This window comes from Mustela erminea, chromosome 5 (genome assembly GCF_009829155.1).
Source record: "Mustela erminea isolate mMusErm1 chromosome 5, mMusErm1.Pri, whole genome shotgun sequence".
In the NCBI taxonomy this organism is placed as follows: Eukaryota; Metazoa; Chordata; class Mammalia; order Carnivora; family Mustelidae; genus Mustela; species Mustela erminea.
In genome coordinates this window covers 94,573,031-94,588,614 of record NC_045618.1, presented here as the reverse complement: position 1 = coordinate 94,588,614, position 15,584 = coordinate 94,573,031, and the positions used below count along the sequence as shown (strand labels likewise).

The following is a 15,584-nucleotide window of genomic DNA, read 5'->3' as shown; positions in this document are numbered from 1 at the left end:
GAAATCAGGAGCTGGACTCTCAACTAACTGAGCCACCCAGATGCCCCTAGTACAGAGGTATTTTTTAAATAAATAAATGTGGCATATGTATTCTTTGTTATCCAAACAATCCTTAACTCAGCTGGAAAATAAGTTTACCTCTTGAACTACTGCAAAATTTGTTTCATGCAGCTTTGTGTTCAATATTTCAGAATGAAAAGCAGCTAAGCACCTAATAAAATTCAGTCCTTCAATTTTCTTCTCCCTATAGGAAAAAGAAAGAAATGGCAAATCACTTATTAAATGGGTCTCAACTGGAACAGAATCTCAGATGTCTTAATTTGTGTGCATGAAATACTGCCAATGAGGAGATCTTGCTTATTTTTCCATTCACTTAGGAATTTCAAATTAAAAAAATATGTAAAGTTTTATTTGCTCCAATAGTTCTCTTTCATGATGCAAAAGATCTTTTAAGAGCTAAAATCACTAATGACAGTCATACTAAGTTCATGTTTTGTAAATAAAAAGGAATATTTCCTCCCTAGTGATAAGAATGACATATTCTTTACTGAAAACAGAGGAAAAGGAATGGCAAACAAAAGGTAAGGGAAGCAATAAAACAAAAATGGAAGGAGAAAAGAAACTACCTTATTGGAAAGTATATAATCCAAGTAACAGAACACCAGTACAGATAGTTCTGTAATTTGTATTTTTCTTTCATTAGCTGACCTAATGAGCCAGCTGAAGGGTAGGTGGATACTAACAAGAGAGTGGGATTCAAGTGAGATTTAGATATAACATTTCTAAATTGATGATTTTCATCTTACAGTTTTGAAAAATGTAAGCCAAAATGAGTTTCCTTAGTAATATTGTAACATTTCCTTAGGTAATATTGATGGCAGTCATTTTTTAAGCATTCCTTGAATGAATTATGGAAAACTCAGAGATACGAAAAAACCCAAGAATCCAAGGCAACAAAAGGAAACCTATTTAAATAGCTGTCTGGTTCAAAATTCTCATTTTTTGAATAAACATCAAACAGTTTACAATTAATTTAAATGCAGAAATGATCCAATTCTATATATACAAATAACAGTACAGTCAAGAGAGAGGGGAGGCAGGAAAAGAAATTAAGAAAAAGTAGCTAAAATTTTTTTCCGGAATTTGATGCCAAAACAATAAACTCTCAGATCTAAAAACAAACCCCAAACCACAAAGATCTAAAAACAAACCCCAAACAGGATAAAACAATAAAAGTACAACATGAAATATCAAAATCAAATTGCTAAAAGCAGAGTTAAAATGTAAGGTCAGGTAGCAATATTAAAAATAAAGCAGTATAAGAAGATGAGGAAAAGAACACTATTTTAGTTAAAATCCTGAAAGAGGGCTTTTCTGAGGAGATGACATTTGACAAATACCTGCATGAAGTGAGAAAGAAGTCGCTGGAAGAATGTTTAACAAGTTAAGTACAAAGGTCTTGAAACATAAATGAGCTTGGGTGTTCAGGAAATAGGCCAGGTGGCTAGAGTGGACAAACAAGGCACAGCATCCCCCCTGGTAGGGGATGAAGGTACAGAAAGAGGCGAGGGACAGAAAATGAAGGACTTTGTAAGCTATGAAAAAGTTAATTTCCCCCCCTGGTTTTCTAAGGGCCACTGGAGGGTTTTATGGGAGGAATCCCATGTTCTGATTTACTTTCTTAGATCCATGGGTTGCTTCTAAGAGTGCTAGTTTCAAGACATTTAGAGATTTTCCAGGTATCGGTTCTTAACTTCTAATTTAATTCCACTATAGTCAGAGAACAAAATTTGTACAATCCGAATCCTTTTAAATTACTTATTCTATGTTCCAAAATATTTTTCTTGGTAAATGTTCCTTATGGACTCGAAAATAATGTAAATTCTGTTATTTTAGGTGGATTATTCTATAAATGCCAATTAGGTCAATCATGTCATTCAAGCCTTCTATATCCTCATTGATTTTCTTTCTTCTAGTTCTATTAATTAATGAGAGATGGTTGTTGAAGTTCCAACTATAATTGTGGATTTATTTATTTCTTCTTGCAGTTCTACCAGTTTCTGTTTAATGTATTCTGAAGTGCTGTTATATGATAAATAAAATCAGGATCACCTGATAAATTAATCTTTTTATCATTATCATTATAGAATGGCCCTTTTTATTTCTAATGTGAAATACAAAATTCTAAGATGGCACCCATGATTCCTGTACCGTGGTATATACCACCCGATAATACCCTCCCTTTTAGTGTGAATGTAAGGGGTTATTATTTCCCCCACTCTTGTTACATTATATAGCAAAAGGTTTGCAGGTCCTCCTACAGCTGATTCTCTGTTCATGTCTTTCTTCTAGTTTCTTCAACACATGGAATAGAATTATAACTATAGCTATAATGCCCTTATCTACTAATTCTATTTATTCTGTATCATTTTGGATTAGTTTCAATAGTTACCTTTTTTGCTTCCCATTATGGATTGTATTTCCCTGCTGCTTTGCATGCCTGGTAATTTTTATTGGATGTCAGTCATTATTCATCTTATCTGAGATATTTCTGTATTCCAAAATTATTTTTGACCTTTGCTCTGGGATAGAGTTAGGTTATTTGATAAGTGTGATCCTTTTAGGCCTTTGCTTTTATGCTTTGTTGGCTGGGCCAAATCAGTCCTTAGCCTAAGGTTTATTTTTTCCACACTATGGAAGCAAAACTCTTCTGAGTTTTATACTTGATGGCCTGTGAATTATGAGGTTTTCCACTGTGCTGATGGGAAAAAAAAGTATTCAGGGATTGTTTCCTGTAATTTCATTCTAGCTCTGGCTTCAGGTAATTTATTTACATTTATGGCCTGACTAGTATTCAGCTAAACATTTGAGAAGAATTCTCTGAAGGTCTCCAGAGTTCTTTGTGAAGCTCCATCCTCTCTGACACTCTGCCTTGCAAACTCTAGTTATCCTGGCATCCCCAAACACCCAGCTCCATTTCCATCTCTGCTGGTATTTACATAGAATTCTCTTCTTTGAGCTATAACCTGGAAACTGTGCAGAAAGTTAAGTCAGGGCAATTACAGAGTTCACCTTATTTGTTTCCTGTCTTTCAAGTATCACTAATTTACACTGCCTAGTGAGGAATATTTTGAAAACGACTGTTTCATATATTTTGTATGATTTCTTTAGTTCTTTCAGATGTATAGGCAAATCTTGTGCCTGTTAACCCACGCTGGCAGGAAGTAGGAATCAGAGTTCTGTTTTTGGTATATTAAATTTAAAATGTCAGTAAGCATCAAAGTGAAAATGTCAAACAGGCAGATGGATTTTAAGTTTTTAGAGGTCAAGAAAATACCCGGAATCAAGACATACATTCAGCTGAACGTAATCATTTAGAAAAGGGGTTGGCAAACTATGATTCACAGACTAAATCTGGACCCATCAGAATTTTTTATAAGTAAAGTTTATTGGAATATAGCTATACATGTTTGTTTCATACTAAGCTGCTTTTACATGACAACTGCAAAGTGGAGGAGTTGTGATAAAGATATTTGGCCTGCAAAGCCTAAAATATTTACTATCTGGCTCTTTACAGAAAATGATTGCCAGCCTGGATCTATGGAATAAATGTAGGTTGAGAATGCCTCAAGAATGGAGCATTTTGAAGTCAAATAAAAAAAAGGAGTAAGAACATACTAAAACAAGAAAATAACCAAGAAACTCTTGATTTTTCAATGGTAAAATCAGAAAGAAGGGAGTGTCGACTGTGTCAAATGTTGCTGAAAGGGTAAGATGACCACTAAAAATAACCAATGTAGATTCAGCAAGATGACAACTTTCATGGTTTTAGTGATGTGGTTGTCACGGCAGGGAGGATTGAGAGCCAATTAAAGGCTGAGAAGAGAATATGAGGTGAAAAAGTAGACAATGAGTCAGCCTTTTCAAGGACCTGGCTAAAAAAGGGGAATAAAAGAAATATGAAGATGTGCAGTTTAGGGAGGTTTTTTTAAAAAACAGGGATATTATAGCACATTTTAATATTGATGAATATGGTCTAGTAGAAGTAAAACTGAGGATATGGAGGATGGGAATGGAGAGAGATACTGAAGGAGTAGGGAAGGAAATGGAACAAGTACAGCCAGTATATGCTCCAGGTGGGCTGGGCTACGTGGCTGCTGCAGCTATGCTGGTAATAGATAAGTATTTTCAGGATTGTTATAGGATGGATTTCACAGAGAAACACTTGGGGAAAAGGTGAGATTTGTATTTTAGTACCAAAAGGTTTATGTAATCCATAATAAAGCTAAACTCTATCTTTACATATAAGTTATAACTGGTAGTAAACAGTGCTATTAGGACAGGAATTCAGTTACATTAGTAAGCTGAAAAAAAACTCAGACTAAGAAGTATAATAATTATTTCTGTGACTATTTTAATAGGCAATGTTTCAAAGTTTTTAATAAAAATTTTTTAGGAAACTTCTGGAACTCAGCTTAGTTTTATTTTATTTATTTATTTTTTAAATATTTTATTTATTTATTTGACAGAGAGAGAGATCACAAGTAGGCAGAGAGGCAGGCTCCCCGCTGAGCAGAGAGCCCAATGTGGGGCTTGATCCCAGGACCCTGAGATCACGACCCCAGCCGAAGGCAGTGGCTCAACCCACTGAGCCACCCAGGTGCCCCCTCAGCTTAGTTTTAAAGTAAGGATGGTGAACTTACCAATCCTCGTCAGCTAAAAGCCTAAGAGCTTCTGTCAGTGCTATTTCTGGTTTGGAAAATGGCCGTAGTTCCGATGTATCCATTATTTCAGGACTATGGGTGACAGATGACATCCTTTCTTTATACTGTGGAATGCCTCCAGGAGAAGCTTCACCTAAAATAAAAAGAACATTAAATAAAGCATTAGAGAACTCTGATACAAATGATATTCTGACTACAGATTCTGTGAGTATTTCTTATGGAAACTAGCATTATCAGTTTAGACTTCAATAAAATTTCTAATACCTGGATACCAAAGCTATTTAAAACTTTATTTTTTTATATACAAAATTACTTAATTATATCAAATATAAATATATAAGTGGTTTTTCAGTCATGAGTCATATAATAAAGTCGAGCTTTAAGAAGCTAAAAATCAGGGACGTCTGGGTGGCTCAGTTGGTTGGACAACTGCCTTTGGCTCAGGTCATGATCTCGGAATCCCAGGATCGAGTCCCGCATCGGGCTCCCAGCTCCACAGGGAGTCTGCTTCTCTCTCTGCCCTTCTCCTCACTCATGCTCTCTCTCACTGTCTCTCTCTCATATAAATAAATAAAATCTTTAAGAAAAATTTAAAAAACCTAAAAATCAGTAAGAAGTATATGATCCCATTTTATAAAAACACGTGGAGGGGCGCCTGGGTGGCTCAGTGGGTTAAGCCGCTGCCTTCGGCTCAGGTCATGATCCCAGGATCCTGGGATTGAGGCCTGCATCGGGCTCTCTGCTCAGCAGGGAGCCTGCTTCCTCCTCTCTCTCTCTGCCTGCCTCTCTGCCTGCTTGTGATCTCTCTCTGTCAAATAAATAAATAAAATCTTTAAAAAAAAATGTGGATATATGCCTGTTTTACTATACAAATGACAACTGAAAATGAAGCTTCATAATAAATAATTCTTTTCAAAAAAAAGATTTTACTTCTTCTAGATGGAGAGAATGCACGCACAAAAGCACATGCTGGGGGAGGAGTAGAGAGAGAGACACAAGCAAACTCAGTGTTGAGTGTGGAGCAAGCCTGGGGGCTGAATCTCAGGACACAGAGATCATGACCTGAGCTGAAACCACATGAGATACTTAACCTACTGAGCTACCCAGGACTCCCTGTATAAAGAATTCCAGCTGAATTCCAAAATACAAATTTTCTGCTACCCACTAGAATTAATGGTCTATTACAATCCTAAGGACCATGTGTGGTAATAAGAACAATATTTTTTCCATAATCATTACCTAACATTTTCCAGGATGTAAGGCATTGCCCTGATGTCAGGAAAACAAATCATCATAGAGTGCTCAGGGTAATGCCCTGGGGACACTGAATAATACAAGATACCTGCAGTGGAAGTATTAGAAAGGAAAAGAATCAAAAAGATCAAATAAAATGTGTATTTGTATTCTTAAAAAGATTTTTATTTATGTATTTAGTTGAGAGACAGTGGACATGTGCACAAAAGCTTGGGGAGGGGGGTGGGTGGGTTGGTGGCAGCGAGAAGGAAAGGGAAAGAATCTCAAATTCAGCACAGAGCCCAATGCAGGTCCTGAGATCAGGGCCTGAGCCAAAATAAAGAGTAGAAACACTTAATCAACTAAGCCACCCAAGTGACCCTACACTGGCTTTTTTAAAATGGGTAAGGATGCATTAGTTATATTATGTTTAAGAGTTTTTTTTTTTTTTTTTAAAGATTAATTTATTTATTTACTTTGGGGTAGGGGAGAGAGAGTAAAAGGGTGAGGCCGACTCCCTGCTGAGGAGAGAGCCTGAGTTGGGGCTCAATTCCAAGGCCCTGAGATCATGACCTGAGCTGAAGACAGACCCTTAACTGAGAGCCCCACCCAGGCACCCACAAGATATTTTTAAAAAGGTAATATTAGGGCGCCTGGGTGGCTCAGTGGGTTAAGCCGCTGCCTTCGGCTCAGGTCATGATCTCGGGGTCCTGGGATCAAGTCCTGCATCGGGCGCTCTGCTCAGCAGGGGGCCTGCTTCCCTCTCTCTCTCTCTCTCTCTGCCTGCCTCTCCATCTACTTGTGATTTCTCTCTGTCAAATAAATAAAATCTTTTTAAAAAAAAAATAAAAAGGTAATATTAAACACTAGAAAATGACTATCATAAACGTATTTATCAACTTGTCCTATTTATTATTATCTATACTTCTTTCCCTGCTGTAATAGTAACAGAGTATTTTTACAGCTTAGGTAAGAAGTTTTGTGGGGTTTTAAACCCTTAGATTTTATGACATTAATAAATAGTGAAATTATTTGAGAATGTTAGCAAATAGGCTTAAACTTAAATAGGCTTAAACATAAATGCCTATATTTAACTGGTTCTTAGGGACATGTTTAACCAGTAATTTTACAGGTCAACATCTGTTATCAGTCACACTCAACAATTATTAGTGATGAGAAGACAGCATTTTAAAAAGTTTCCTTAAAAAAAAAAAGTTTTCGGGCGCCTGGGTGGCTCAGTGGGTTAAGCCGCTGCCTTCGGCTCAGGTCATGATCTCAGGGTCCTGGGATCGAGTCCCGTATCGGGCTCTCTGCTCAGCAGGGAGCCTGCTTCCCTCTCTCTCTCTCTGCCTGCCTCTCCATCTACTTGTGATTTCTCTCTGTCAAGTAAATAAATAAAATCTTTAAAAAAAAAAAAAGTTTTCTATATTTCTTGCATTTTAAAAGAAATACAAACTAGGAACAATCAGTCATTTAGTTCAACTATCTTTTATATGTATCTTTGAAAGATGTTAAAGATGGTGACCAAGATCACATTTATATATTTATTTTTTCTGTACTTTTTGGTTTTTTTTGTGGATACCTAGACTTCACTCCCAACGTAAATTTCAAAATGTTTGCAATAGTTCAGTTTATTCCTTACTAACATTAAACAATAATAAAAAAAGCAATAAGCAATAATTTGGGGTTTTTTTTGCAGATTTTATTTATTTATTCAAAAGAGAGAGAGAACACAGAAGCAGGGATAGCAGCAGGCAAAAGGGAGATGCTGACTCCCTACCAAGCAGACAGCCCAATGTGGGACTCGATCCCAGGATCCTGGGATCAGGGAGACCTGAGCCAAACCAACTGAGGCCTAACCAACTGAGCCTACCGGGTTCCCAATAAGCAATATTTCTTAATGTTTATGATAGTATATGAGATTTTTTAATTTCAATCTCTGATTTTCCCAAGTTTCTACTATACCTAAGATCTATTTAATATTTTTATTTATTTTTAACTTTTTAAAAATAAGCAAGGATGATTTTTGTGAACTTTTTTTTTCCATGCATTCATATTTTTTATAACTTAAAAAAATTTTTTTTTAATTTTACTTTTTTCCATATTTGGTAAACTTCACTTGGAATACTGAAGGGTCCAAGATATGTAATTTTTTTTTCAAATATCAGTTTGTTCTTTATTTTTTAAAATTATTTTTTATTATGTTCAATTAGCCAGCATGTAGTGCATTAGTAGTTTTTGATGTAGTGTTCAAAGATTCATCAGTTGCATATAACACCCAGTGCTCATCACATGTGCCCTCCTTAATATCCATCACTTCATTACCGCATCCCCTCCCAGCCTTCTGTAACCCTGTAATTTGGTTCCTAGAGTCCAGAGTCTCTCATGCTTTGTCTCCTTCTCCGATTTCTTCCCATTTAGTTTTCCCTCCCTTGCCCTGTGGTCTTCCACGCTAGTCCTTATGTTCCATGTATGAGTGAAACCATATGTTAATTGTCTGTCTCTGCTTGACTTATTTCACATAGCATGATCCACCTCCAGTTCCATCCATGTCAGTGCAATTGGTGGGTATTCATCCTTTCTGATAGCTGAGGAATATTCCACTGTATATACGAACCACATCTTCCTTATCCATTCATCTACTGAAGGGCATCTTGGCTCCTTCTACATGGCTATTATGAACATTGCTGCTCTGAACACTGGGGTGCCTGTGCCCCTTCTTTTCACTACATCTATAACTTCGGGGTAAATACCCAACAGTGCAATTTTTGGGTTGTAGGGTAGCTCTACTTTTAGTGTCTTGATGAACCTCAATACTGTTTTTCCAGAGTGGCTGTACCAGCTTGCATTCCCACTAACAGTGTAAGAAGGTTCCGTCTTCTCCACATTCTTGCCAACACTTGTTGCTTCCTATCTTGTTAATTTTTGCCATTCTAACATGTGTAAAGTGGTATCTCATGGTGGTTTTGATTTGTATTTCCTTGATAGCTAGTGATGTTGAATATTTTTTCATGTGTCTGTTAGCCACCTGTATGACTTCTTTGAAGAAGTGTCTGTTTATGTCTTCTGCCCATTTTTGATGTGATTATCTGTTTTGTTTTTTTTTTAAGATTTTATTTATTTATTTATTTATTTAAGAGAGAGACAGTGAGAGAGAGCATGAACAAGGAGGTCAGAGAGAGAAGCAGACACCCTGTGGAGCTGGGAGCCCGATGTGGGACTCGATCCCAGGACTCCAGGATCATGACCGGAGCCGAAGGCAGTCGTCCAACCAACTGAGCCACCCAGGTGTCCCTGATTATCTGTTTTTTGAGTACTGAGTTTGAGGAGTTCTTTATAGATCTTGGATAACAGCCCTTTGTCTGTAGTGTCATTTGCAAATATCTTCTCCCATTTCATGGGTTGCCTCTTGGTTTCGTTGACTGTTCCTTTTGCTGTGAAAAAGCTTTTGATCTTGATGAAGCCCCCAAAGTTCATTTTTGCTTTTGTTTCCCTTGCCTTTAGAGACATGCCTTGAAAGAGGTTGCTATGGCCCAGGTCGAAGAGGTTACTGCTTATGTTCTCTAGGATTTTGATGGATTCCTGTCTCACATTGAGGTCTTTCATCCATTTTGAGTTTATTTTGGGGTATGGTGTAAGAGAATGGTCCAGTTCCATTTTTCCGCATGTGGCTGTCCAATTTGCCCAACACCATTTATTGAAGAGACCATCTTGGTTCCATTGGATATTCTTTCCTGCTTTGTTGAAGATTAGTTGACCATAGAGTTGAGGGTCCATTTCTGAGCTCTCTATTCTGTTCCACTGATCTATGTGTCTGTTTCTCTGTCAATACCATACTATCTTGATGATCACAGCTTTGTAATAGAGCTTGAAGTCAGGCATTGTGATGCCCCAAGCTTTGGTTTCTTTTTCAACAATCCCCTGGCAATTTGGGGTCTTTCCTGGTTCCATACAAATTTTAGGATTGTTTGTTCCAGCTCTGTAATAGTATTTTGAAAGGTATTTCACTGAAGTGTAGATTGTTCTGGGAAGCAAGACATTTTCACAATGTTTCTTCTTCCATATCCATGCACATGGAATGTTTTTCCATCTCTTTGTGTATTCCTCAGTTTCTTTTCATGAGTCTTCTACAGTTTCTGGAGTACAGATTCTTTGTGTATTTGGTTAGGTTTATTCCTAGGTATCTTACAATTTTTGGTGCTATTTTAAATGGAATAGATTCCTTAATTTCTCTTTTTTTCAGTCACATTGTTAGTATATAGAAATGCAACTTATTTCTGTGCACTGTGTGAGTCCTAGAAATTTTGGGGTGGAGTCTTTTCGGTTTTCCACATAAAGTATATTTCATCTGCAAAGAGAAGAGAGTTTGACTTCCTCTTTGCCAATCTGAATGCCTTTTCTTTTTGTTGTCTGATTGCTGAGGCTAGGACTTCTAGTACTATGCCGAACAAAAGTGGTGAGAATGGGCATTCCTGTCTTGTTCCTGACCTTAAGGTAAAAGCTCTGTTTTTCCCCTTGAGAATGAAACTTGCTGTGTACTATTTATAGATGGCTTTTATGATATTGAGGAATATTCCTTCTGTCCCTATATTTTGAAGAGTTTTAATCAGGAAAGGATGCTGTATTTTGTCAAGTGCTTTTTCTGCATCAATTAAAGGGTCATATGTTTCTTTTTTTTTTTAAGATTTTATTTATTTATTTGACAGACAGAGATCACAAGTAGGCAGAGAGGCAGGCAGAAAGAAAGAGAGAGAGAGAGAGAGAGAGAGAGAGAGAGGAGGAAGCAGGCCCCCTGCTGAGCAGAGAGCTCGATATGAAGTTTGATCCCAGGACCCTGGATCATGACCTGAGCAGAAGGCAGAGGCTTTAACCCACTGAGCCACCCAGACACCCGGATCACATTTTTCTTTTCTCTTTTGTTAATGTAATCTATCACATTGATTGATTTGCAAATATATGATTTCTTTTTTATAGAGAATTTCCCTGGGAAGCCATCTGGCCCTGAACTCTTGTTTTTTTGGGAGGTTTTTGATTACTGTTTCAATCTCATTACTGGTTATTGGTCTAGTCTGATTATCTCTTTCTTCGTGTTTCAGTCCTGGTAGTTTATAATTATAGTTTCCAGGAAGGCACCATTTTTTCCAGTTTGCTTACTCTGTTGGCATATAGTTGCTTTATTTCTAATAATTATTTTCTAATAATTGTTTCTATTTCCTAGGTATTAGTTGTGATCTCTTCCCTTTCTTTCATGATTTTATTGATTTGGATCCTTTACCTTCTCTTTTGGATAAATCTGGCCAGAGATTTATCAATTAATTCTTTCTAAGAACCAGCTTCTAGTTTTATTGATCTGTTCAACTGCTCTTTCGGTTTCCATTTCATTGACTTCTGCTCTAATCTTTATTATTTCTCTTCTCTTGCTTGGTTTCTGTTTGATTTGCTGTTCTTTCTCCAGCTCCTTTAGGTATAAGGTTAGCTTGAGCATTTGGATTTTTCTGCTTTCTTGAGAGAAGCTTGATGGCTATGTATTTCCCCCTTAGGACCACCTTTGCAGTATCCCAAAGGTTTTGGACCAATGTGTTTTCATTTTCATTTGTTTCCATGAATTTTTAAAATTCTTCTTTAATTTCCTGGTTGACCCAATCATTCTTTAGCAGGATGTTCTTTAATATCCAAATGTTTGAATTCCTTCCAATTTTTTCTTCTTGTGATTGAGTCCCAGTTTCAACGCACTGTGGTCTGATAAAATGCAGGGAATAATCTCAGTCTTTTGATATCGTCTGAGACCTGATTTGTGACCCAGTATGTGGTCTATTCTGGTGAATGTTCCATGTGCACTCGAGAAAAATGAATATTTTGTTGTTTTAGGGTAAAATGTTCTATATGTATCTACAAAGACCATCTGGTCCAAAGTGTCATTCAAAGCTCTTATTTCTTTGTTGAGCAGCTTAGATGATCTGTCCACTGCTGAGAGGGGAGTGTTAAGGTCTCCTACTATTAATTTATTATTATTAATATGATTCTTTATTTTGGTTAATAGATGGTCTCTGTAGTTGGCTGCTCCCATGTTTGGGGGGGGCAGAGATATTTAAAATTGTTAGATTTTCTTGTTGGATAGACCCTTTAAGTATGATATAGTGTCTCTCTACATCTCTTATTACAGTCTTTGGTTTAAAATCTAATTTATCTGGAATGAGAATTGCTACCCCAGCCTTCTTTCGAGGTCTGTTGGCATGACGAATGGTTCTCCATCCCCTCATTTCCAATCTGGAGATGTCTTAGGTTCAAAATGAGTCTCTTAAAACAGCATATGGATGGGTCCTTTTTATCCGATCTGAAACCCTGTGCCATTTCATGGGAGCATTGAGGCCATTCAAGTTGAAGGTAACTATTGAGAGATATGCATTTAATGCCATCACATTGCCTGTAAAGTCCCTGTTTCCCCTAACTACTCTCAGGATAGCTTCCTTGGCTCTAAGATATGCAAGTTTCACTATTATATGCCAGGGTGTTGGTCTATTTTTTTTTTGATGTTGGGAGGGGTTCTGCCTCTTAGACATGAATGCTTGTTTCCTTCCCCAGATCAGGGAAGTTCTCAGCTGTGATTTGTTCAAATATACTTTCTAGTCCTCTCTCTCTCCAACCAGTTAGGAATCCCAATAATTCAGACATTGGAACTTTTCATGGTGTCACTAAGTCTGTTCTCATGGGCTTCCAAATGCCTGTCCCTATCCTCCTCGGCTTCCTTCCTTTCTATCAACTTCTCTTCTAGATCACTAATCCATTCTTCTGCCTCATTTACCCTGGCTGTTAGTGTATCCAGTTTAGACTGCATTTCATTCACAGCAATTGTGAAGTTCAGCCTGATTACATCTCATTTCTGCCCTTAGAGATTCTACATTGTTGCTAGTGCTTTTCTCAAGCCTTGCTATTGACTTCATAATTGCTACCCTGAAGTGTATCTCTAACATCTTGCTTATATCCATATCCATTAGATTTGTGGCAGAGGACATTGTCTCTGATTCTTTTCTTTGTTACAGAGTTCCTCCTCCTAGTCATTCTGTTGAGGGACATGGTTGAGGGAATGTACCGAGTCCAAAATATCAACTACAACCCAAAGAAAATACACATTAAGAAAAAATCCAAAGCGGTTGAAAGCTACCACAGATACACCATCAAAGCCAAGACGATCCAAAACAATTTAAAAAAAAAAAAAAAAAAGAGAGAGAGAGAGAGAGACAAAAGAAAAGAAAAAAGGGAGAAAGGACAGAGATTATAATCTCTCAGGGTGGACAGTTATCTGCTTGTTCCTGCTTGATTTTTGGTCTCTGTGTTAGAAAAAACTATATTCCAAAATCGCAAAGAAATCAGAACTTACATATATAGCAAGATAAAATTGAATAGAGTGAAAAATGGACTATAATGGGGTGTAAGTATATAAAACATATATGTGAAAAAGAAAATAAAAGTTAAGAAGTGACTTAAAAACATAGGCTGGGAAATACGAATCTATTTGAAATGGGAGCAGGGTTAAAAAAAAAAAAAAAAAGAATAGGAGAAACTAAAAGAGAAATATAAAATTTTAGCTTGAAGTATAAGCCAGTAGTGAGGAAACACCAGGAGCTTCTAATATTATTTTCCCCTGGTGCTGAGTTTTACAGTTCTATGGGAAATAAGCTTAAGCTTATTCACCTGTTCTTCCAATCTGTCTTCTGGAGGAGGGGCCTGTTGCTCAGCTTCCCAGGTGTCTTTGCCTGGGTGGAGTTGCCCCAAACCTTGTCAGAGAGGGCGCCTGGGTGGCTCAGTGGGTTAAGCCGCTGCCTTCGGCTCAGGTCATGATCTCAGGGTCCTGGGATCGAGTCCCGCATCGGGCTCTCTGCTCAGCGGGGAGCCTGCTTCCTCCTCTCTCTCTCTCTGCCTGCCTCTCTGCCTACTTGTGATCTCTCTCTGTCAAATGAATAAATAAAATCTTTAAAAAAAAAAAAAAAACCTTGTCAGAGAGATGGGCTTAATGTGAGCTGGTTGGCTGAGCTGCTTTAATTTCCTGGTGTCTTTCCACTTCTCTTTAGAGGGACAGACCGAACATGGCTGTGCAGAAATCTCCAGCTGAAAGCCGCAATGTCACAGTCCACTCCTCTCAAAAGATCCTCCAGGTCAATCTGTCTCCCCTTCTGCATGTATCAAACTCCACAGACTTGTGCATCTTCTCAGTGACATCTTCTCAGTAATGGGCCAGTTGCCTTGATTCTCAAATGTCTTTGCCCCACCCAGAATTGTTCTGCCCTTGCCTAGGGCCAGGCTAAGTAATCCCGCTCAGGTTTGCTCTATGTCGCTTTTGTTCCCTGAAGGCTTTCTGCACAGCTTTCGAGGATGAGAACGAACATGTTGACCTCCCAATCTCTGGCCCTAGAGCCAAAAGCTCAGAGCCCCATTCCTCTGTGAGCCCTCAGAGAAAAGCAGTCAATCACTCCTATCACCTAGCTCTCTAGCCACACTCTGTGCTCACTGGCCTGTGACCAAGCATTTGTATCTCAGGTGCCCAACCCCATGTGGAGTCTCCAAACCCAACAGGCTCTTGTGGCGTGCTCCCACACCACTCCCCCTGGGGAATGAAAGAAGGCTCTCCCCTAGTTCAGCCGCTTGTTGGGCCCCTGCTCAAACAGGATCTGACTGTGCCTTGGTTCACCATTTATGGCAACCCCAAGGTGAGAGACCACTCCTGGGCTCACTGATTGCAGCTGGCTTCCCTGCTCCGATACATGGGAACTCTGCCACACTCAGGCACCCCTGGTCTTCCTGTGACCCTGAGAATCTTGAGACCACACTGTCCCAGCGAGGGTTCAACCTCCCACTTAGCTTCCTGAGTCCTATTTAATATTTTCAAAAACAGCAAAGGAAACATGAAAGCCATTCTTGGCCAGGTATAAGAGCTAGTAAATACTGAATGGTAGACTGAATAAGTGATAAATACAATGATTTTTTAAAATCATGATCTGATTTAAACTAACTTCACAATCTCATTTAACCCCAGCTATAAAATGGGACACAACTCCTTAGTGAAGCAGGAATATTTGCAGAGAGCACAGAAGAGACCTTTGAGATAATTTGGATATTTTTAGGGACAGAAGACTAAGGCATATTTCCAGGTCAGAAAGTTAATTAAAAGGCAGGCCTGATAATTATGAAGCCAGGTCTGTCTACTGACTCCTACTAGCTTTAGTGCTCTTTTCATCACAAATGCACTTAACCATATGTGGTCTCTTCAGCTTAACCAGCATTTGTGATATTATTCTTTACGTTTAAACAAATTACTTACCGGAATCTGAAAACATTAAAGATGGTGACCTTTTTAAAGAGGTCCCTCCTTTCAATGGAGGGCTGAAGGAAATATTTTCTAAAGGGGAACTCTTATTTTTTGATATTCCCACCTCATCGCCAAAAATATGTAAGTCTAGAAGGGAGAAAAATAGTCATTCAACTTCTTTCTTTGTGAGAAATAATATTTATTATAATAGAAGGCTACTGGGTCTTACAAATTTCAATGTCATGGTTCAACATATTCCATTATTAGCCTTCCGTTAAACCACAGGTACACTAGCTTTAGAATAGTATCAGCTGAAAAACACA

General features: G+C 38.0%; 1 protein-coding gene across 3 annotated transcripts in view; it reads right to left on the bottom strand.

Annotated features, from left to right (window-relative positions):
• TOGARAM1 (TOG array regulator of axonemal microtubules 1) overlaps positions 1-15,584 on the bottom strand; it is an 80,348-nt gene that overhangs the window by 22,278 nt on the left and 42,486 nt on the right. For all 3 annotated transcript variants that reach the window (XM_032344110.1, XM_032344109.1, XM_032344111.1), the window contains 2 exons: positions 4,704-4,857; positions 139-244 (listed from right to left, as the gene is read on the bottom strand). In XM_032344110.1, the coding sequence (XP_032200001.1) occupies positions 139-244; positions 4,704-4,857 (260 nt within the window). The remainder of the gene's footprint in view (positions 1-138; positions 245-4,703; positions 4,858-15,584) is intronic.